Source organism: Mesoplodon densirostris, chromosome 1, assembly GCF_025265405.1.
Source record: "Mesoplodon densirostris isolate mMesDen1 chromosome 1, mMesDen1 primary haplotype, whole genome shotgun sequence".
Taxonomy (NCBI): Eukaryota; Metazoa; Chordata; class Mammalia; order Artiodactyla; family Ziphiidae; genus Mesoplodon; species Mesoplodon densirostris.
This window is the reverse complement of record NC_082661.1, coordinates 228,672,334-228,694,379: the sequence shown is the minus strand read 5'-3', so window position 1 is coordinate 228,694,379 and position 22,046 is coordinate 228,672,334. Positions and strand designations below refer to the sequence as shown.

Sequence of the window (22,046 nt, the reverse complement as noted above, 5' to 3'; positions counted from 1 at the left end):
ATTTTTAATCTTAACTATTAAACCACTAAAGACAAAATTTAGTCATATACTTAACCACAAAGAAAACTTTCACATGTTAAAAAAAAGTAGAGGTTCTATAAGCCACATTCTTTGAGCATACTTAAATGAAATTTAAAATAACCAAGGATCCATAAAATGTCCTACCTAATTGGATCAAAGGAAAGGATCACAAATTCCAGACATCTAGGAGGAATGAAAGGGGAACATTCATCCTTAACCTAGAACGAATAGCTAGAGCTCTGGTCCACGGGACATTTATAGACTTAAACGTTTTAATTAGAAGGGAAGAAAAACAAAAATAAAGGAACTTGGCATTCATCTTAAAGAATTAGTAGAAGAACAAAATCTAGGAAGAAGACCATAAAATAGATAAATCCCTTTAAGTCTGATTAAGAAAGGAAAAGGAGGCAGATATATTCAAAATTAGCAATGAAAAAGGAAGCCTAATTCTTTTCTTATACAATGTTTAAAGATTACTTTCCATTTACAGTTATTACCAAATATTGGCTCTATTCCTTGTGCTGTACAATACATCCCTGAGCCCATCTTACACCCAGCAGCTTGCACCTCCCCCTCCCCCTCCCCGTATTGCCCCTCCCTGCCCACACTGGTAACCACTACTTTGTTCTCTATATCTGTGAGCCTGCTTCTTTTCTGATATATTCACTAGTTTGTTGTATTTTTTAGAGTCCACATATAAGTGATATCATACAGTATTTGTCTTTCTCTGTCTGACTTATTTCACTAAGCATAATGTCCTCCAAGTCCACCCATGTGGCTGCAAATGGCAAGATTTCATTCTTTTTTATGGCTGAGTAGTATTCCATTGAATATATGTATCACATCTTCTTTATCCATTCACCTGTTGATGGACATTTAGGTTGGGAAGCCTTATTCTTAATACAGATGCTGTTAAAGAATTATTGGAGAATAAGGGCAACTCTATGGCAAAAAAAAAAAAAAAACTGAAAACTTTATAAGACATAGATAATTTAAGCAAAATTTCCAAATTGACCCAAGCTGGGTCGGGGGGAGGTGGTGGTACTTAAGTAAATCAGTCACCAAAGGGGAATTTGTAAAGATGATGGAGATACTATTAATAAAAGCATCAGGTCCAGAAACTTTCCCAGCTGGGTTCTTTTTAACTTGTTGAGACTAGGAAATTCTGATATTATTAAACTTTTCCAAATGATAGAAAAAGATAGAAAGCTCAACAATTCACTTTATGAAGAAATCATAACCTTAATACCAAAACTTAACAACCTCACTTATTAATACAAATGCACAAATTCTAAAGAAAAGACTCTCTTCTATCCGTACTGTAGGGCTCCTTCCCAGCCCCACGAAGCCTGGGCCACCAGCGCCTCAGATGCTGGGGACCACCTGTAATAATAATGATGCCTTACATTTTGTTGCAGACAAATTGTTTTCCACAGTTTCCCATGAAGTAGATACGACAGGTATTTTCTTTAAGGTGAGCCCACTATTACAAATTCACAGAAGGACAGGAAAGGAAGTTGTTCTTTCTTTCCTCTGCTACCATCTGTTACCTTGATCTGTACCTAAAAGCAAAGCCTGCTCCTTTAATTGCCTTAATTAATCAAATGAATTCTGAATGCCACTCTGGAAACAGCCCGGAAACATCGTCAGTTTTATGAAAGGGTTTCTATTAAGAAATCAACTAAAGTTTTTTTTTATTTTATTTATGTAGCATGAACATTTCCAATTAAGTTATTTCATCTGAGTCCCTTTAATTTCATTAGTGTTTATTTCTTGGCTAACTCAGGCCTGGAGCTTAGGAAAAAAGATGGGGCTTCTCTTACACACCAGTCCTGGGAAGGCTGATCCACATCCCCTTCCTCAGCTCAGCACCCACCCTGGACTGACACATGTCGGGGCTTGGACACACACACACACACACACACACACACACACACACACACACGCAATATTCTTGTAGCCTGCATGGAGCTCACGTTATCAGGAAGAGGGGCCTGTAGGTATCCAGGAAAAAGCAGATGGTCCAGTTGCCGCAGAACTTTCTTTCATCTTTGAAAGTCTGAAAGTAGAAGCGACCTGCCGTGTGAAGACTTTTTAGATATTTAAAGTTCCAAAGTGTTCCCTTTGTCCCCTCCTATCCGTGATACCCTTAAGTGGTCTCTTGCAAGGTGTTGGGATTTCATCTCTGAGAGCGGTTTGGGTTTTTTCCTGTCCCTCCTCCCCCAGAGGAAAGAAAATACAAATGCCACTTGTGCCCCTATGCTGCTAAGTGCCGGGCAAACCTGAACCAGCACCTGACCGTCCATTCGGTGAAGCTGGTGAGTACGGACACCGAGGACATCGTCAGCGCCGTCACCTCTGAAGGCAGTGATGGGAAGAAGCACCCTTATTATTACAGGTGAGCCGCCGGTGGAACCTGCTGGTCCAGGCTGCCCAGACTTTCTCGAACACTCCCTGCCCATCTGCTAGGGCACACAAGTGTCTTTTCTCAGTCACAGGGCTGAGCTTCCTTTTAATATTGGCTTTGCTTGGATTGAACCCTGTGTTGCACTGACTCCTTCCTGGCTTGGGTGGCCCTGGGAGAGTTCATTAAAAGGGTGGAGGTCTTAGAGGAGGCTTTGTGGAGCGGAGTCCAGGGAGTGGCAGGGCTCAGGGGTGATGAGCTGTGAGGTCTGGGCAGCTGGGAAGCTCCCACCTTTGTCACTGAGCACCTCGCTGCTTCCTGAGAATTATCCTAAGGAGAAATGGATCTGAGAACCCTGAGGGAATAGCCCTGGAAGTATTGCACACTTTCCCCTGGCTGTGCTAACCTTTAGTACCTGGAATGGTATGTTTCTCTTCCATATTCAACCGTGAATCAATATTTGGTTTGGGGGCTTCCCTGGTGGCGCAGTGGTTGGGAGTCCGCCTGCCGATGCAGGGGACACGGGTTCGTGCCCCGGTCTGGGAAGATCCCACATGCCACGGAAAGGCTGGGCCTGTGAGCCATGGCCGCTGGGCCTGCGTGTCTGGAGCCTGTGCTCCGCAACGGGAGAGGCCACAACAGTGAGAGGCCCACATACAAAAAAAAAAAAAAAATTTGGTTTGTTTGCTATAAAATCCCGAGTTTTCAGGCTTGCTATCGAATCCTGCCCGAGTTTATCAGTGCACCAGCTCTGCTGATATCTTGGCAAGGCTGCCCCGCATCTCTTTGCCCGAAGGAATCAGTTAGGTTAATGTACAGCATCTGGAATCTGTAATTTTTAATTAACTTTATGATTATTTAGCATAGTTATAGCATGAATGGGATTGTTACATTATGCTGGCACTTAGTCTGTCTGGCACAGTGACCACTTCAGAGGTGTCCCAGAAAGTGGAAGAATTTCCTAATGCAAAGCCTTTGGGTGGGAGGAAAACACGTGTCAAGGTCCAGATTTCGGAGTGTACCGCGTGCAACTGGGTGGCCTCCATTTAGAAGCTCACTCTTCTCTCGTCCCGTACAGCTGTCACGTGTGCGGATTTGAGACGGAGCTCAACGTCCAGTTTGTCAGCCACATGTCACTCCACGTGGACAAGGAGCAGTGGATGTTTTCCATCTGCTGTACGGCCTGCGACTTCGTCACCATGGAGGAGACGGAGATAAAGGCGCACATCGGCACCAAGCACACAGGTGACCCTCCCTGTCTGCCCTCTCACCCGTCTCTCCTCCACCCCCCGCCGCCCCACCTGGCATGGGCGTCGTCATCGCCACGCGACACTGACACTTCCTTCCCGAAGGAGGGACTTTCTCAGGGTAGCAGAGCCACGTCCCTCTGTATCCACAAGGCCATTGCCTGGCCTGGCTTATGCCTCGCCAATCTGACAGATTCACCGGCTCAGGTGCGGTGGAGAGGCGAGGGCTGTTTGCTTGTCCCTCATCCTGGTCCCCATCATTGTAGGTAACAGTCGTGGAGCTTTTATGACGCCCCAGGCTTGCACCTTTGTGCCCCACATCTCATTTAAGTCTTAGAACAACCCTCTGGGGTCAGCACCATTGTGGGCACACCATATAGGTGAGAAACTGAGGCTTAACAGAGGTGAGGTATTCTCTCCAAGGTCTGCAACCAGGAAGTGACTCCAGATACTCAGACCAGAACACTTTCATGCTAGAGCCCACTCTCTGTGACCCGGCTGTTCTGACAGGCCCAGGCAACCCCGGGCAGAGGGCTGCCCCTTTCTGTTTTGCGGGGCCAGAGCCCTGTGCACCTCGTTCTGCAGGCTCTTCCACCCTCTCCCCTGAAACTGCAGCCCTGACCCCCTCCAGAATGATGCATGGCAGCTCTGTTCAAGGGCAAAGAAAGGCAGCTTCTCCTGAGACAACTCAGTGGCTCTCTAGCCTGCAGCCAAGACTTTGCCAGCACTTTCCTTTCCTATAAATCTCTGGCCATACTGGTTAACGTCATCCATTTCATGATGTTAACATTTGGACTTCACCACGCAATCGTCCTCTCCCAAGTAATGGTGACAAATGACACCAGCGCGGCGTCATTAAGTGACAAGGAAGAGGAGCTCCCCCTGCGTTTTGCCTACAAGTCATGAGCTCACGTTGCTGGCCGCCAGCCTTGGGCGGTGGATCAGCCCCTTGCATCCTCGGCCCTTGAAGGATTCGGGAAGGGGAATTTCCCTGACAGTTGTGCTGACAACGTGCACGGCCGAGAAGTATCTCTCTGTGCTTTACTGGCCGCTTTGGCTCCGTGGTGCCGGCAGCAATAAACGCTTGCTTTTGTCAGTAAGTGGAGCAGCTATGACTCGGAGGTCTGCAGAGAACCGTCATGCCGAGTGAGGACGTGCCGTTCTTACAATCACTTGTCTCACGATAACCGTGTTAGCGCTGTGGGCAGCGGGTGAGCTGGGAAACCCACACTGAGACAAATGAAATTCAGCATCTCTGGAGTGGCCAGTGGAGGGAAAGGCCAGCCTCTCTTCCATTTCCCCTGGCTTTCAGATTGTTTTTTTCTCTTGTCTGTTACACTTCCTTTCTTCTAACCCTCTCCACACCAAAGTATGCCTAGACCCAGTTGAGAACTTTTCTCCTCCCTCCCCTATCCACAGCTCTCTCCACCCCACCTCAAGGAAACTATAGAAACCATATGGCTGGAAAGATGTTGGACTTAGAACCACTTAATTGTCATCACTGGAAACTTCACATTCACAAGCAACCGACGCAAAGTCACTGACCTCCTAATTGCCACAGGGAAGACGGTGAAGATCTTGTTCCCTCTGAGATGGTGGGACCCCTGTTCTAGCTGGGAAGAACATTCTTGCTTAGCACAGAGAGCTCAGAGTGAAATGCATTGAAGAAGTTTCTTTTGTAACACAGTAGAAGCCTTTAGTGCTGCTGCTATTAAGGAATAAGGTTCTATCCTATTTTATAAGCCAGGGGTGCTAGCAAGGTTTTTGTAAGGGCCAAATAGTAACTGTCTTAGGCTTTCAGGCCATACAGATTCTGTCACCGCTATTCAACTCTGCCACTGGATGGAAAGTAGCCTGTAGGTGATATGCAAATGAGTAGGCGTGGTAGCAGTAGGCAGTATGCAAATGAGTGGGCGTGGCGGTGTTCCACTAAAATTTGCTTTACAAAAACTCAAGGCTAGATTTGGCCCAAGGGTTATAGTTTGCTGACCCCCAGTTATAAGCTTATGGACCCACAGTTTGGGTTTCTCGTATTTAGCTGCTGCTTTGAGGTGTTAGAATTTAACCCAAAATATGTCAGTCTACATCTGTAATCAGTAAGCTGTGTAATTGCAAAGTTATGATATAAAGCAGTATGTATGCTATATAATATAGATAACAATATATATTCCTGAGAATAAGGAGCTTATGTAAGGCACTGCTGTGTGTCTAGCACCTGGAGCAGTGGCTGCACAGTGTAGGTGGGGAGTAAGCCTTCATCCAGTGAATGAGTATAAGTGTGCAAGCACATCTACACACACATGTGCACACCAAGTAAGAAAACTACTGAAACGTGGCCCTTGCCTGACCTTAGGGTCTACTAACTTATGTATATACAGGCATACCTCGTTTTACTGCACTTTGCCTTATTTAGCTTTGCAGGTTTTTTGGTGTTTTTTTTTTTTAACAAATTGAAGTTTTGTGGTAACTCTGCATCGACCAAGTCTAATGGTGCCATTTTTCCAACAGCATTTGCACACTTCATGTCTCTGTGTCCCATTTTGGCAATTCTTGCGATATTTCCACCTTTTTCATTATTATTATATTTGTTATGGTGATCTCTGATCAGTGATCTTTCATGTTACTATTGCAAAGAGATCAGGAGTTGCTGAAGGCTCAAATGATGGTTAGTATTTTTTAGCAATAAAGTCTTTTTAAATTAAGGTTATGTACATTGTTTTTTTAGACATAGTTCTGTTGCACACTTAATACACTACAGTATACTGTAAACATAACTTTTATATGCACTGGGACACCAAAAACATTATGTGACTTGTATTATTGCAATATTTGCTCTATTGGTGTGGTCTGGAACCAGACCATCCATGTCTCCGAGGTTTGCCTGTACTCTATGTGGAAGAAGTTACTTGGGATAGAGGAGAGCACACGTTGAATTCTAGATCCTGGCTCTAGACCCCATGTTACTGTAAATAGCTCTGGGAATGTAAGAACTCATTTAACTTCTCTGGGCCTCCATCTGTTCCCTGAGTTTTTTTAATGAGTAGGAGATGCCAGACAGGCCTGAGATTCTCTAATTCTGTGAGCCATGTTCCCTCATTTGATTTACCTGTCGTAGGACTGGGCATCTTTTATTTCAGTACCCTAGGAGATCTGAAGTGCTTTCTTGTTACCTAGTAAAGTTGTGATCTACAGGATGAGCTTTAATGAATAGCAGATTTTTACTCAGTCTCTCTTAGAATCCACATCCTTCTTCATACTTCCTTACTGGCTACTCTTACCCAAGGCACCCTTGTGAATGAAGTGCTGAGCGGGTATCTGAGGAACTGTCCTCTGTTTAGTGTTTCTTCAGTGACTCTCCCTTACCCTCTTCCTCCACGGCTCCTTGTCCCTGCAGAGAACATCAGCAAGGTAAAATATTCCCTCTGGTGCTTCCTAAGTGCAAATTTTGCTGCAGTCTTTAAATGTTGCAATAATGACATTGAGGAATTTGAATAGCTATTTGGAAAATACAACCATCTGTGTGTCACGTCACACTGACACCAAAATAAGTGCCACATGACTTACCCAATCCCTGTTAACAAATCACCCCTAGAAAGGCTTGAAGAAAATAGAATATTTTTCAAACTTCCAGAGTGAGAAGGATTTGTAAAAGCTTAAGTGACAGAAGAAATCACGAAGGAGAAGAATCAAGAGATTTGACACAGGAAAATTTCTCCTGTTTGCAAAAGCAAAGCAAAGCAAAAGAGAAGGAAAAGGAAAAGAAAAACCCACAGTCTGAAAAAATGTGTTTGTAAAAAGGACAAAATGTTAATCTATTTACAACATGGAAAATTCATATAAACTGGTAAGAAACACTTTAGGTCTCCAATTAAAGGATTCACAAAGGACATGAACAGTCAATTCACAATAAAAGAAATAAAAGCTAATGACTTAACATCAGGAAAAATGTTCAACCTCGCTAGCCGTCAAACTAAAACTCAAAAGTGGCTTCTCTTTCACCTATTAAGTTAGGAGCACGTCTTATAATGTTACCCACCGTTGCCAGAAGCTGCTGATCCTCCTGTGGCCATGGCCTTGCAAAGTGGTAGAACTTTTGAAAACTAATTAGTACATACCAAGAGCCTTGAAACTGTAATGTGCTGTGACCCAGTAATCCTGCTTCTGGGAATTTATCTGTAGGGGAAAAAAAAAAAAAAAAACAGCCAGTGGAATATTAATTTTAACTTAAAATGCAATTTTGAGGAAATATTTAAGTAGAGTAGGATAAGTTTACCCCATGGATATAATAATATCATTTAAAAGTATTAATTCATAATTATTTTCATAAATTGTTTGAGCACCGACTGTATGCCAGGTATATAAAACAGCCTGGGAAAATACAAAGTGTTAGTTACCATTATTATTATATTTTATAAATATTATATGTTATATTTTATAATGTAATAATATATTCTTCAATAATGCTTACCATGAGCCAGGCATTGTTCTCAGTGTTCTGCATATAAAAACCCATTTGAGCCTCACCACAAACATATGAGGCACGTGCTGATATTATTCCCATTTTTTAGATGAGGTAATTGAGGCACAAAGTACATACCTTGTCCCAGGTCATACAGCTACTGAGTGGAACGGATGGCATTCAAGCTCAGGTATTCTGGATCTTAAGTCCTTATTCTTTATTTTTTTATTTATTTTTTTATCGGAGTATAGTTGATTTACAATGTTGTGTTAGTTTCAGGTGTACAGCAATGTGAATCAGTTATACATATACATATATCCACTCTTTTTTTAGATTCTTTTCCCATATAGGTCATTACAGAGTATTGAGTGGAGTTCCCTGTGCTCTACAGTAGGTTCTCACTAGTTATCTATTTTATATATAGTAGTGTGTATATGTCAATCCCAATCTCCCAATTTATCCCTCCCCCGACTTATCCCCTGGTAACCATAGGTTTGTTTTCTACATCTGTGACTCTACTTCTGTTTTGTAAATAAGTTCATTTGTACCCTTTTTCTTAGATTCCACATATAAGCTGTGTAGATGAGGGATTACAAAGAGCGTGGGCTGGGCTGTTTCCCCATGCCGTAGCCCAGAGCGTTTGCCGTGGCACCTCTATATTTATACATTTATTAATTTAGGGAGCTCTCCCCAGTGCCGTAAGCCTGAGGGTACTTGAAGCTATTCTTAAAGATGGTAATTAAAATTATCTGTTTTAATTCTAAGAACTCGTTTAAAATAATCACTCATAATATTCTGTTAATAAGACTAGTCTTAGAGGATGGATTTGGTGAAGAAATGTCAGGGACTCAGGGCCCCCACTGAAAATATTCTGTTTGTCTACAAAATGTGACTGAACTGGTTCAATATTTAGATAAGAGACTGGCAATCATGGTGCTGGCTTTCCTTGTACCAAGGGAGGAATGTATTCTAATGGCATGTTCCATCCCTTCTTGGGGGTCAGTAAGTGAGGTCACCTACTGTCTGTCCAGGAACCAAGGTCACTTCTGCTAAGGAACGAGATTTTAAAAATTGTCAACTTGGGACTTCCCTGGCAGTCCAGTGGTTGGGACTCTGAGCTTCAATGCAGGGGGCGCGAGTGCAATCCCTGGTTGGGGAGCTAGGATCCTGCATGCCATGCTGTGGGGCGTGCCCGAAAAGTAAAATAAAAAGGAAAATTAAAATTGTCAACTGAAGTAAGGGTTTGGGTGCTCTGGGCATAAGTGCAGCTCTGACAGGAACAGGACTTGAAAACATTGTAAGCCGGTAAATATTTTCCCTTCCTCTTTTTACAAACTTTTTTTAATTAGATAAGTAATTTATGGTCACTCCAGAAAATGTTGAAAACCCAAATAAAAGAAAACAGGCGTAAGGCTGATCATTTCATACGCTAGATGTAGCCACCATTACAGCTTTGTTTACTTCTGGATTTTTTACGCCTATATATAAAATATGATTTATATTTTTAATCTCCTAATAAAGGAACTTTGTTTCTAGAGTTTACAATCACTAGATTACTTAACTGGCTGATTTGAAGGGAATGGAAGCACAGTCTCCCTATATTTGCAACCCTAGCCTAAAACTATGGGGTTGCATTAAATTGGCTTGGGGAGAATTGATGTCTTAACAATATTGAGTCTCTTGAACATTTACAATGGATAGCTCTCCAGTTATTTGGGGTTTATAATGTCCACTTTTATTTATTACAGTTTACCTTCAAGTGATATTATACCTCTTCATATGTAGTATAAGAACCTCACAATAACTTCTTCTCTTCCAGCCTTTATGTTATTGTCATACATTTACCTATTATAAACCTTATAATACTTTGTTATTATTTTTAAACAAAATTACTTTTATTATATTTTAAAGAGATTTTAAATAGAAGGAAAAATTCATCTATCTACCCATGCAGTTATCATTTCCAGTGTTCTTCATTCTTTTTGTGTAGATCCATTTTTTTATATTTGGTGTCATTTTCCTTCTGCCTGAAGAATTTTTTTTGTAACATTTCTTGTAATTTGGGTCTGCTGGTGATGAATTCTTTTGACTTTTTTTTGCCTTCATTTTTGAAATATATTTTCACTGCGTATAAAGTTTCAGGTTGACAGTTGTTTCTTTCAGTACTTCTCACTTGCATTGCTCCCAGTGAGAAATCTGCTGTCATGCTTATTTTTGTTCCTCTGCACGTAATGTAGCTTTCCTCCTCTGGCTGCTTTCAGGATATTTTTCTTTATCACTCATTTTGAGCATTTTAATTATGATGTCCCTTGGTATAGATTTCTTTATCTTTGGGGTTCATTGTGTCTCTTGGATCTGTGGGTTTGTGGTTTTCCTCAAATTTGGGGAAATTTTGGCTTTTTCACATATTTTTTCTGCCCTCCCTACCCCATTAGGGACTTTAGTTGAACTTATATCAAGCTACCTGCAGGCGTCCCATAGCTCACTGATGCCCTTTTCATTTTTGTGATTCTTTTTCCTCTGTGTTTCATTTCAGATCATTTCTATTGCTATATCTTCAGGTTCACTAATCTTTTCTTCTGCTATGTCTAAATTGCTGGTAATCCCATCCAGTGCATTTTTCATCTCAGACATTGTAATTTTCATCTCTAGAAATTTGGATTGGATCTTTTTATATCTTTCATGTCTCTACTTAACTTTCCAAACATGTGGAATACAGTTACAATAACTGCTCTTATGTCTTTGTCTGCAAATTCTAACAGCTTTGTCAGTTTTGATTGGCTGATTATTCTTTTCATTTTGGGTTGTGTTTTCTTGTTTCTTGGCATGCTGATAATCTTTGGATGCCAGACATTGTGATTGTTACCTTGTTGGGTGCTATATATTTTATATTCCTATAAATAGTCTGACCTTTGTCTTAGAATTCAGTTAATAACTTGGCAACTTTGATCTTTTTGGGGTCTTGCTTTTATGATTTGTTAGGCAGGTCTGGAGCAGTGCTCCATCGAGGGCTAATCATTACCCACTATTCAAAGATCTTCCTCAGTTTTCTACTCAATGCCTTGGGAATTATAAGTTTTTCTAATTTGGCCAGTGGAAACACACTGTTCTCTAAGTCTTTCAGATGGCTTTTTCCCTCTGACTTTGGGTAGTTTCCTCACACACATGCTCTGACCCCTACTCTGCTGAATGTCCTTGAAGGACCCTCTGCAGGTCTCCAGGTTCCTCTCCTGTGCTGCTCTTTCCTCTCTGGTGTTCTGTCCTGCAAAGTCCAGCCATGTTAATCTCCTCAGACCCTCAGCTTTATCTCCTCAACTCAGTGAGTCTGCCAGGCCATTCCCCAACCCTGCACTGCAGCCTGGAAAGTAAAGTCTCTCAAGGCAGGAAGCAGGGCAAACCTAGAGCCTGCCTGTTTTCTTTCCTCTCTCTCAGGGGTCACTCCTCTTTATTGCCTCATGTCCAATGTTGTGAAAACTATTGTTTGATAAATTTTGTCTGTTTTTTGTCAGTTGATACATAGCAATGGTAAATCCCGTCTCTGACACTCCATCGTGCATGGTAGCAGAAGTCTCCAGACACTAGATTTCAATGGCCTCTTGACTTGTTTACTCCTGGTTTTGAGGGAGAGTCCAGTGCCCTGATGAAGAGTATGGACATTAGCGCCTGATCAAGTGAAATCTCTGCTCCACCACTTCCTAGGCACGTGACCAAGGCCATGTTAACCTGGCTGTGCCTCCCTTCCCTAGTCTGTAAAATGGGGATGATAATAGTCATGCCTCATTGGATTTTTGAGAGGACAAAATGAGATAGCGCCTTTAAAGCATGATAACCCATTTAACGCGTCTAAAGTTCCTAGGACTTGGTAACACAATCGTCTTAGCTATTGTTGTCGTTTTATTTTAATTCTGACAAGATGCCAATAAACACTTGCCAATTGAAGATCTACTCTTGGCCCGAGAACCACAGTGTCGTCAGCATAGGTGACTGGGACCTGGGATCCAGCACTGGGAGAGCTGGAAACCTCAGCTTGTGCTCCCTGAATGATGATGCAGACATGAGGCCCCAAATCCCCCACCCATAATTGCTATTATTCTAGGGTTTTCCTCTCCTAAATAACAGACCTGGGTTTGTTTGTTTTTTCATTTTTCAGGGGAAGACAGGAAGACCCCCAGTGAATCCAACAGCCCCTCTTCATCCTCCCTCTCAGCTCTGAGTGATTCAGCCAACAGCAAAGACGACTCAGACAGCTCCCAGAAAAACAAGAGCGGAAACAACCTGCTGGTCATCTCTGTCATGCCTGGGAGCCAGCCCTCACTGAATAGTGAGGAAAAGCCAGAGAAAGGTAAGGGAGGAGGTGGGCTGGTCTGCTCAACCCTACCCACTCTGCGGGGGGATGACCCAGTCTTGAGAATAAACCCTAGACAGAAGTGATGTTGGAAAACAGATATTAGGCCTGGGAACAGTATAGTACGAATCATCTAAAATTTACATGTGCTTTTTGGCTTGATTTGCATCTGTATATGGAGTGGAAAGATGGGGAGTGTGACATTGATTCTGAAGCTGTATGTTTAACACCTTTTAGCCCAGAGATGCAGGGAACAGTGCCTGGGAGGGTACAGCTGGAGGGCAGGGAACAGTGCCTGAAAGGGTACAGCTGGACGGTGGGGGGGTCTCTGTCCTACTCCTGCCCTCCTGTCCCTCTGCCCCATGCACCCGTACACCCAGCCTCGGTCCTTTCAGGGTTCGAATGCGTTTTTTGCAACTTTGTCTGCAAGACGAAGAACATGTTTGAGCGCCATCTGCAGATCCACCTCATCACCCGGATGTTTGAGTGTGACGTGTGCCACAAGTTCATGAAGACCCCCGAACAGCTGCTGGAGCATAAGAAATGCCACACTGTCCCCACCGGTGGGCTCAAGTAAGGAAAGCAAGTACAGAACCTTTTACTGTGTTGTTTATTAAACACCCTTTCCCCATCCCTACCCCATCCCCTCCCCTGAAGGTTTTGGGGTCATGGAGAAGGGGGCCTTGGCAAGGGGGGCGTTAGTCAGGCACCTCTGCTGCCTTTAGCTGGATAGGAATTAGATCTGCCCCCCAGGAGGTTGGCAGATATCAGCAGGAGAATCCATTTCACAAGACGACTTGCTGAAGCAGCTCGGCACAGGCATGCAAGGGTAGACCCATCCTACACTGCTTGAGTTTTGCTCAGACTTGATTTTAAGGGACTTGGGGGTTCGTGTCCCCAGGTGTAAATCATTACACTGACACCGCACTTCATCCTCTATTTTTTAGATGATTTGCCGCAAGTCTTTTAAATAAGCACTACAGCTACCCATACACACACACACCCGCAAATATCAGATCCTTGCCAGTGTGAACGGGCAAGAGGCACCGTTTTTCATGCAAAGATCATGTGCCTCGTGTCTTCCTGCACATATGCCTTATGCCTTCCCAGGAGCTGGAATTGGTATCTCCCTGGTGTAGCCTTCGTGAGATCTGACATTTCCGGTCACATGTTCTTCACATATCCGAAAGACCTAGACAATGAGCATCATCATTAACCAATATTTGCAACAAGCCCTCTGGTCTGAAGAGAGACCCATCCGTTATTATCAAATGCACTGTGTGTCTGGCTTGATAATAGGTGCTAAAGGGCAAACAAGGAATAAAACATAATTTCCACCCTCGGGAAATGTACGTCCGAGCACAACCAGAGTTTAATCTTCCCAGTGTTTCTGAAATCAGAGTCCCTGTTCATGAGTCACTCATGGTCTAGTAAAGAGAAAAAAGCATCTGTCACTGGGCTCAGAAAGACATACCACTTTCAAAGCATAATTATTCATGTTTAGCTGAAATGATCCTGTTATTAAAAGAATGAAAAATGACATTGTACTTAATATAAGAACAAAAAAACCTTTTGTTTTCAAATTTTATCTTTGAAACTCACAACTTGCCAGAGAAGTGGCATGACTGTCCTGAATGGGTGAGGGGTGGAGAGACCCAGAAGGAACCTGGGAGTCGAGTCGGGGGGGCTCTGTGCAGGGTGGACTCCCTGGGCTCCTGCCGGGTCAGGGGGACCCTCCTCAAAAGCTTGCCCAGAGGAGCAGCATCTACTGTTGGATCCCATTTTGTTTCACCCTTGGGGGTGATTAGGTGGGAGGAGGAGGGGTGGGTAAATGGGATGGGGGGAGGGGCGATTATCATTCCCGACCACCAGTAAATGGGAAATGCCTAGCACGAGCTTATTTGGGAATTTGATTTGGTTTATTCCCACTGTCCCTTTCTAAACATGTGTGTACTCATGTTAAAAAAAAAAAAAAAAAAAGCCATGTATTTCCGTGGTTGGACTAGCACTCATTGCCCCTGCCCAGAAGCCCAGTCACACCCATTACCTGCGGCCCCAGCCAGTTGTGGCTCTGCCAGTTAGGCCCCCTTTCTTCGGGGACCTAAGGAGTCCCGAGCCTCCGACCCGCTGGGGAGGATGCAGAGTGAACGCTGATGCTTTTGCGGGTGTAGACACTTCCCGTACAGTGCTAATGGTCCCCTATGTAATAGTTTATGTTCTAGGATGACCAAGTAGAAGAATACTTTGAAAAAATTGCTAAAGCCTTCTGGCTGTACAGTGAGTCTTTGTTTTGTTTTGTTTTGTTTTCCCTTTGCCGTATCAGAGCATTAATTTGCCTGAGAGAGTGTCTTTACAATAAATAACGGGAGCACGGAAAACCCTTAGCACTCTGCCTGAGCAGCGAAAGAAAGCTTGAGCTGTGGGTCACAGAAATGTCCTTAACGTGAAACAGACTGCCGATGTCTAAATTGCTTTTCTGTGATGGGACTGCTTGTACTCTATATCCTGTTCATAATGCAGATCGAATAAGATTATACTATTATTTTTCTTTTGCCGTAGCTCAGGACAGTGGTGAGTTTCAGACTCCTCTAGGTAAGGCCCAGCTTGGCGTAGGGGTTGTGTGTGCACCTGACCTGGGAATGGGCTTTATATTTCTCTCGTGTGCACTCTTCTGTGAGCTGAGGTTCCGAGGCTAACGGCGGGCTTGGTGCTGAGGCGCAGTGCACGGGCACTGGGTGTGTTGGGCTCTGCTGAAAACCTCTCCAAACCCTCCGAGGACAATTCACTCCCAGGCCCTGCCCTGCAGGTGCCAGGCCAGAGCCGAGGCAGCCACTTTTGCATTTGCATTCTTTTGGTAAAGAGAGCACACACGCTACAGCTATCATATCAGCCACCGACTCGAGCCCGGCAGCTTCTACAGAGCGAAGCTCAGCAGAATCCGTAAACCTGCCCTCTCTGTCCCCCTCGCCCCTCCGGACAGCCGGGAGGCTTGGGGGTAGCGTAGCCTCACTGCCTAGGATGGAGAGACCTTTAATTTTTTTTGATCTCTCCCAGTGCTGGATCCCAGGTCCCAGTCACCTAGACTGACAACACTTGTGGTTCTCGGGCCAAGAGTAGATCTTCAATTGGCAAGTGTTTATTGGCATCTTGTCAGAATTAAAATAAAACGACAACAATAGCTAAGACGATTGTGTTACCAAGTTCTAATTTGTCTAAGTTGTCCCATAAGGGACAAAGAGCTGGGACTGAAACCGGCCCTTCTAGACAGACTCTGCCTAAATGACTTGCAGAGACCAGTCCGGTAATGAATCAGCGCCCACCACGTGCTGAGTACTCTACCGAGCACTGCAGAGAACGCAGAAGAAAAGGGGGATACGCTCCTGCCCGCTGAGAGTTTATGATCCCTTTGGATGATGATTATTTCCATGCGGTAATACCATGAATCATTAATAATGCATTAATAACGTCTTCAAGCTCCAGATAGCAGTCGCCTCCCTCCCCCCACCCCCGATTCCTAAACGGGCTGGTGGGTGGGCTTCCTTCTGCCGAGCCCGCCCCTGGTCCTCCCCTCTCTTCCCTGATGGAGACCCCAGGGCTGCAGGAGGCAGGTTTTAGGAGCACAGGCCTCTGCATCTACACACACACTCCCACGCACAGACACACACCCAGGCCTCCTCGTCCTAACCACCCTTTAATCAGCACGACTCTGACCCCTACGACTTTCTGTTTGCTGGAGGTAGCTCTCCCCCTATAAGCTGTTCTTCAAAACTCTTAGCCTTTCTGCGTGTGCTTGGTGTGGTGCATGAAAAGTCGATTCTTTGTGTTGCTCCCATCTCGAGGGGAGGTCGTGAGGGTTAGCCCTCGGCCGAGGCCACTGGGGGGGGCCGGGGAGGGCTCCGAGGGGCCGGGCGGGGAGGACGGAGGGGAGAACAGCGTAGCCGGGCGCCCCCTCCCGCACAGGCTCTGCTCGCCTTCCTGGGGGCCAGCGTCCGCGCGTGCAGCCAGGAGACCCCGAGCAGGCCGAGGGACGGCTCCAGAAGAGGGTCCTCGTCGCCCCCGCAGGAGGCGGCAGGGCCGGGCTGGGCAGGGGGCAGGCCGGGCCTCGGAGCTGGGAGGGCGGCCGAGGGCAGGCTGGTGAGGCGGGGAGCAGCCGGGCGGCCGCCGAGCCCGCGTGGCTGACCCTCCCCTGTCCTTGCTTTCCCCCCGCCCCCCGCCCGCAGGTGCCCATTCTGCATTTATTCCACCAACCGCCCCGCCGCCATGGAGTGCCACCTCAAGACCCACTACAAGATGGAGTACAAGTGCCGGATCTGCCAGACGGTGAAGGCCAACCAGCTGGAGCTGGAGACGCACACCCGCGAGCATCGCCTCGGCAACCACTACAAGTGCGACCAGTGCGGCTACCTGTCCAAGACCGCCAACAAGCTCATCGAGCACGTGCGCGTGCACACCGGGGAGCGGCCCTTCCACTGTGACCAGTGCAGCTACAGCTGCAAACGCAAGGACAATCTCAACCTGCACAAGAAGCTGAAGCACGCCCCGCGCCAGACCTTCAGCTGCGAAGAGTGCCTGTTCAAGACCACTCACCCCTTCGTCTTCAGCCGCCACGTCAAGAAGCACCAGAGCGCGGACAGCCCCGAGGAGGACAAGAAGGGCCCGGCTCCGGCCCCCAAGGAAGCCGCCGGCCCCGGGGCCCCGCTCCTCGTGGTCGGGAGCGCCCGCCACCTCCTGTCTCCGCTGTCGGTCATGTCCGCCTCCCAGGCTCTGCAGACCGTGGCCCTGTCGGCCGCCCACGGCGGAGGCGGCGGCGGCGGCTCCGAACCCAACCTGGCACTCAAGGCCTCACCCTTGAATGGCTCCCCTTTGCGCTTTGACAAGTACCGGAACTCGGATTTCGCCCATCTCATTCCCTTGACGATGTTATACCCCAAGAACCAGTTGGATCTCACATTCCACCCTCCCCGACCTCAGACTGCGCCGCCCAGCATCCCGTCCCCCAAACACTCCTTCCTCGCCTATCTCGGACTGAGAGAGAGAGCGGAGACTGTCTGAGGGCAGCCGGGCTCTGTACCAAAAACCAAGAGACAGAGACAAAAACACAAAACTCACAAAACTTAAACACAACCCCAGCAGGTGTACGTTGCTGCAAAACCTACAGACCCGCCCGGGTCTGACCACGTGTACTGTATATCTTTAGTGAGGAATAGAGAATTGGCTCTGTGTGTATACCTATTGCATTGACCTGAAAGCTGCTTTATCCAATCTTCAGAAAGGTGACCTACTGCATCCGTCTACCTTCAGAGGCATGCCTCCCCAGCCACACACTCCCACCCTCAGCCCTTCTCCGTACTTTGAAAGGAAATTCGTCTTGTTAAACCCTAAAGAGTGTCCTTAATAGCAATCAGCACTTGTAAGCTTCTGTACCAGTGCATTTTGTTTTCTGTTGGGTGAAAGGGGCGTGTGGGCGTTTGTGGATTTGGAAAGAGACAGCCGTGTGTCGTGTGCCATAACATTTGCACATTCTTCGTACTGGCTTCTTTCACAGGGATGAACGTTCTTTGCCCTCCTGGGTTGTTCATCCGCTGCAGTCGCTCCCCGAGCTCCTTCATTACCTTTCCCTCTCTATTTTGTGGCTACAGAGTGGTAGGGCCTCGTGCTTAGGCGATGAAGGAATGGTAGACATCTCAGTGCTGCCTGAGATTTCCGAGAGAGTCCTGGAGACCTTGTGCTCGCATCTCTGGTTATGAAGATGAGAGCAGTTGAGAGCCCCATCTGGAAGAAATAGCTTGCAGCACTGCAGCCAACATCACAAAACTTAAGTGTGTTTTGTGTGTGTGTCCATACATATGCAGTGTGTATGGTACACACACACAGTGCATCATTTTTTTAAGGGCAGATTATATATATATATGTATGTGATGTATTAAGTCAGTGGTTACCATTTGTTTGCAGGAAAAGAAAAATTGTATGAGTGAAAAATTTTATGGTTGATAAATCCAGCCAAGGAGATTAAAAGGGGTTTGGATAAATTCTGGGTATAAATGCTCAGACTAAAAAAGAAATGGCAGTTTTGCACAGTGCTTTTGGTCTTGCACTAGTTTTTGTTTCTCATCTGCAAAAAAGAAAAGTAAAATAAAAGGAAGAAAATGTACCTTTTTTATAGAAAGAGTAGACTGTATGTTTGAAACTTTTGTCATAATCTCTTTGACATATAACGACCCAACAAAAAGGTGCTGTTTTGTCCTACCGTTCAGTTTATGCCCCTGAGACGTTTCCATTGTGTTTGCAGATCGTCAGGCTATAGCGGTATTCTCCATGTTATTAATAATTCTGTATTCCATTTTGTTAACACCTGGTAGATATAACCTGCTAGGAAGCTAACTTTATACTTATTTAAAGCTCTTATTTTGTGGTCATTAAAATGGCAACTTATGTGCAGCACTTTATTGCAGCAAGAAGCAGATATGGATTGGTTGTACTGCCCTTTGCTATTCTTAAAAAGTAATGGGTGATTTAAAAAGAAGAAAAGGAAAAGCATCTTTGGCTAAACACGGTCATGGCTTGTATTTTTTAAGACAACAGAATTTCCAGTATGAAACAGGCTGAAGAGCAGGAAGAAATGTGCTTTGTATAATAATGAAAAGTTTGGAATATAAAAGTTTATATATTATTTATCTATTGAAGAACTGGTGTACAGGAGGAATGCTTTCTTACTGCACTGCTGTTTTCCATCCTGTGTTATCCTAGGGTTGGGATTTTTGTTTCCATCTATTCCATCAGGGGAAAATAAAAGCTTCCCTAATTTTCTTCCTCTAGTCAGTTTGCTTCACTGAAAGCTCCCCTTGAAGTTGGTACCGTTCTACAGGAGTCCAGACGTCCGTACCTTCTGTCCACACCATGGTCCTCCCCTATACCCACCCTTCCTCCCCCAGACCTAGCAGGTGTGCTACACTTCCCTTGCCAGTCATCCAGCCCTGGCAAACCTGTTTACACTAAGGAGATGTCTCCAGGGGCAGGAAGACTGAGCCAGCTAGGGCAGGAAGCTCCCGCACCCTGGGTCATCTTCCAGCAGAGACATCTGTTCTTGGCCACGTCTGAAATGTCATTCAACGTTGCCATATCAATGTCTCAGTCGAAGACACTATAGACAGTTATGGACAATACACTCCAAGAATACTGGGCTTATGGGTGGATTGGTTTTTTTTAAGTCACGTCTTTTTCCCCATATAATGGAGAATGTGCCACCTGGCTAATCATGTGCTTTCACAATTACAAGTTCAGTGATGACAGGAAAGAGGGCCGTGGTGATCCCACAGAGGCTGGGAGAAGGTCGAATCCCACGTGAGCACCAGCAGGTTAAAAACCTGAAGGGTGACCCTGACAAAACTGCGGATTTTACAGCGTGGCCCCTTGTGCAATACGAGGCCCTAGGGTGCAACTTGCAAGATCAAGAAGGGTGTTGGAAGGAGACAATTACCGCTCAGAGGCTTGCCACTGAACTTGTATTTGAATGACTTAGTCATGCTTAATGTAATTGGGCAACTTTTTTAGCACTTTGGAAAGAGTCATCCATCTTTCTGGTAAATTATAAAAGTTTTCTGAGTGAGAAAAGGTGTGTTTGGAGTTTGTTTGACTTTTTATATTATTATTATTGTTATTAATAAAGAAAAATCTACAGCATTTTTCAGACTCCACCGAAGTAATATGTACCCCTGAATTTGGTTTGCAGTTTGATACTCAGGGAAGGATGTATTCCATAGATATCCTTTCCGTGTAGAACACTAATGTCTTTGAGATAGTCACCTGCCAACTAACTTCAGTTCTGTTTTCACTATGCATTCTTCAATGAAAGCTAGCTTATTTTTCCATATAGTAATGCAGTTAGAGTTCTCAGCACTTTCTTCTCTCCTTTTTTTAACTCCTCATATTATGTTCAGATGATCATACTGTCAAGGTTTATGTACATTACTGAAAATTTGTATTGTATAAAGCTTTTTGCATTACAAGGCTGTACAGGGTCATTTTGACAGTAACTGGTATATTCCTTTGCATCTTATGTTGCATTGCCAATTTCTAGTGTATCCAGTTTGGAAGTATAATATACTCTAATTAAAAAAAAAAAAGGTTGGCTATACTCTTGTTTCTTTTTCTTTCTTGGGTGCCATCCTTGGCTACTTGTTAATCTCACGGTTTTGTCTTGCTTTGTTCTGATTTTCACATTTCAGTGTATTTTAGATATGTTTAGGAAGTGTCCACTACTAGTTATAACTATTGCAAAATGCAAGTTTTGAACAACCATGGTTCTAATGCAAACTGGTATTATGTAAATCATTCATGGCCATTAAGATCAAGAGCATATCCATCAATCAGTACAGCTGCAGGCCGGCTCCTTCCTGAAAATACTTAGTGACATTTAAAAGTGTTCACCAGCCTTACCCTCTCCTGCTTAACAGCATTTTATTGACCCCATAGCCATGGGGGGGGGGGGAACAGATGAGTAATTCCATTTGTCTTAAGGAAGTCTGGCAACTGTGAGACTGTAATGAGGGGGGAAATGATATGCTTTGCAAGCTAAATAATAATCTATCCAAAGGCAAGTAAGAGTTCCCCATTCAAAGGAAGGTACCAGAGAAAGAAACTGAGCCCAAAAGAGAGAAAGAGAGAGAGAGAGTGAGAAAGCACACTGATACATTGAAACAACTTTTTTAAAATCCTAAAGCTCTGTCCGTTAGAGAACTTTCCCACGAATCCTTGATGGCTGATGAAACATATAAAGCAGCAAAAGAGAATATTTTGCCTGGTTCACAATTTGCATGCTTCTAAGCATAACATCCTTGGCTTGTTGGAAGAAATTATGAACTGCTTCACTCTAACATTTACAAAGATCAAGTTTACTTTTTATAAAATGAGATAATGTAGGAGAACCCACTTTGAAAATGGCCAGTCACTCATCAGACACTATTCTCCCCTTCATTTGTTCATCCAGTAACTGTGTTTAAGTGATTGAATCAAGTCCTCTCACTTGATTCAAATACTCACTTTGTTTGGGGATGGTTGGTATTTATTGAAAATATTAACGTAAGTCAGATTTCTTGGCTTTTTGCTAGCACTACAGCAGGCATGGCATCTCATCTTGTGTACGTATTCTTTTCCCTTAGATTCCACACCTACCTCACATTTTCCCCTTGGTTGAAAAAAGCCAGAAGTAGAAAGAAAATAATCATCAGTTTGGCAATTGTTTCCCCTGTTAATGGGCTTCCAGTGGCGTTGAGAAGTGGCTGGGATGGGAGCCATCCATGACAGGACAGACCTCATCTGCCTTCTTCACTTACCCTGAGAGCGCTGCATGTGGACTCCAAGGCAGTCATGCGGCCCCTGTTTGAATTTAATACCAGATCATACATACTTTTCCTACTGTCGTGTTAAATAAATAGACTGTGAGCAAAGATTCAAGGCCATGTTTTCTATAACGTCTCTACGGCTGATTGGCCCCATTTGGTGGACACCAGAAACCATCCTTGACCATTTCATAGAGCCGCAGTGCTGGTCACAGGGGAACAAGGAGAAATG

The 22,046-nt window shown here is 44.7% G+C and overlaps 1 protein-coding gene across 3 annotated transcripts in view; it reads left to right on the top strand.

The window, feature by feature from the left end:
• Nucleotides 1-20,552, top strand: part of ZNF827 (zinc finger protein 827) — a 181,556-nt gene extending 161,004 nt beyond the window's left edge. Inside the window, exons 10-15 of one of the 3 annotated variants that reach the window (XM_060115981.1) lie at nt 2,248-2,419; nt 3,504-3,670; nt 12,282-12,473; nt 12,872-13,049; nt 15,036-15,068; nt 16,697-16,782. In XM_060115981.1, the coding sequence (XP_059971964.1) occupies nt 2,248-2,419; nt 3,504-3,670; nt 12,282-12,473; nt 12,872-13,049; nt 15,036-15,051 (725 nt within the window). In that variant the 3' untranslated portion in view covers nt 15,052-15,068; nt 16,697-16,782. Of the gene's footprint in view, nt 1-2,247; nt 2,420-3,503; nt 3,671-12,281; nt 12,474-12,871; nt 13,063-15,035; nt 15,069-16,696 lie in introns of all 3 variants that reach the window. The other 2 variants (XM_060115989.1, XM_060115977.1) reach the window with 2 other exon arrangements.
• The last annotated feature ends 1,494 nt before the right edge of the window (nt 20,553-22,046 follow it).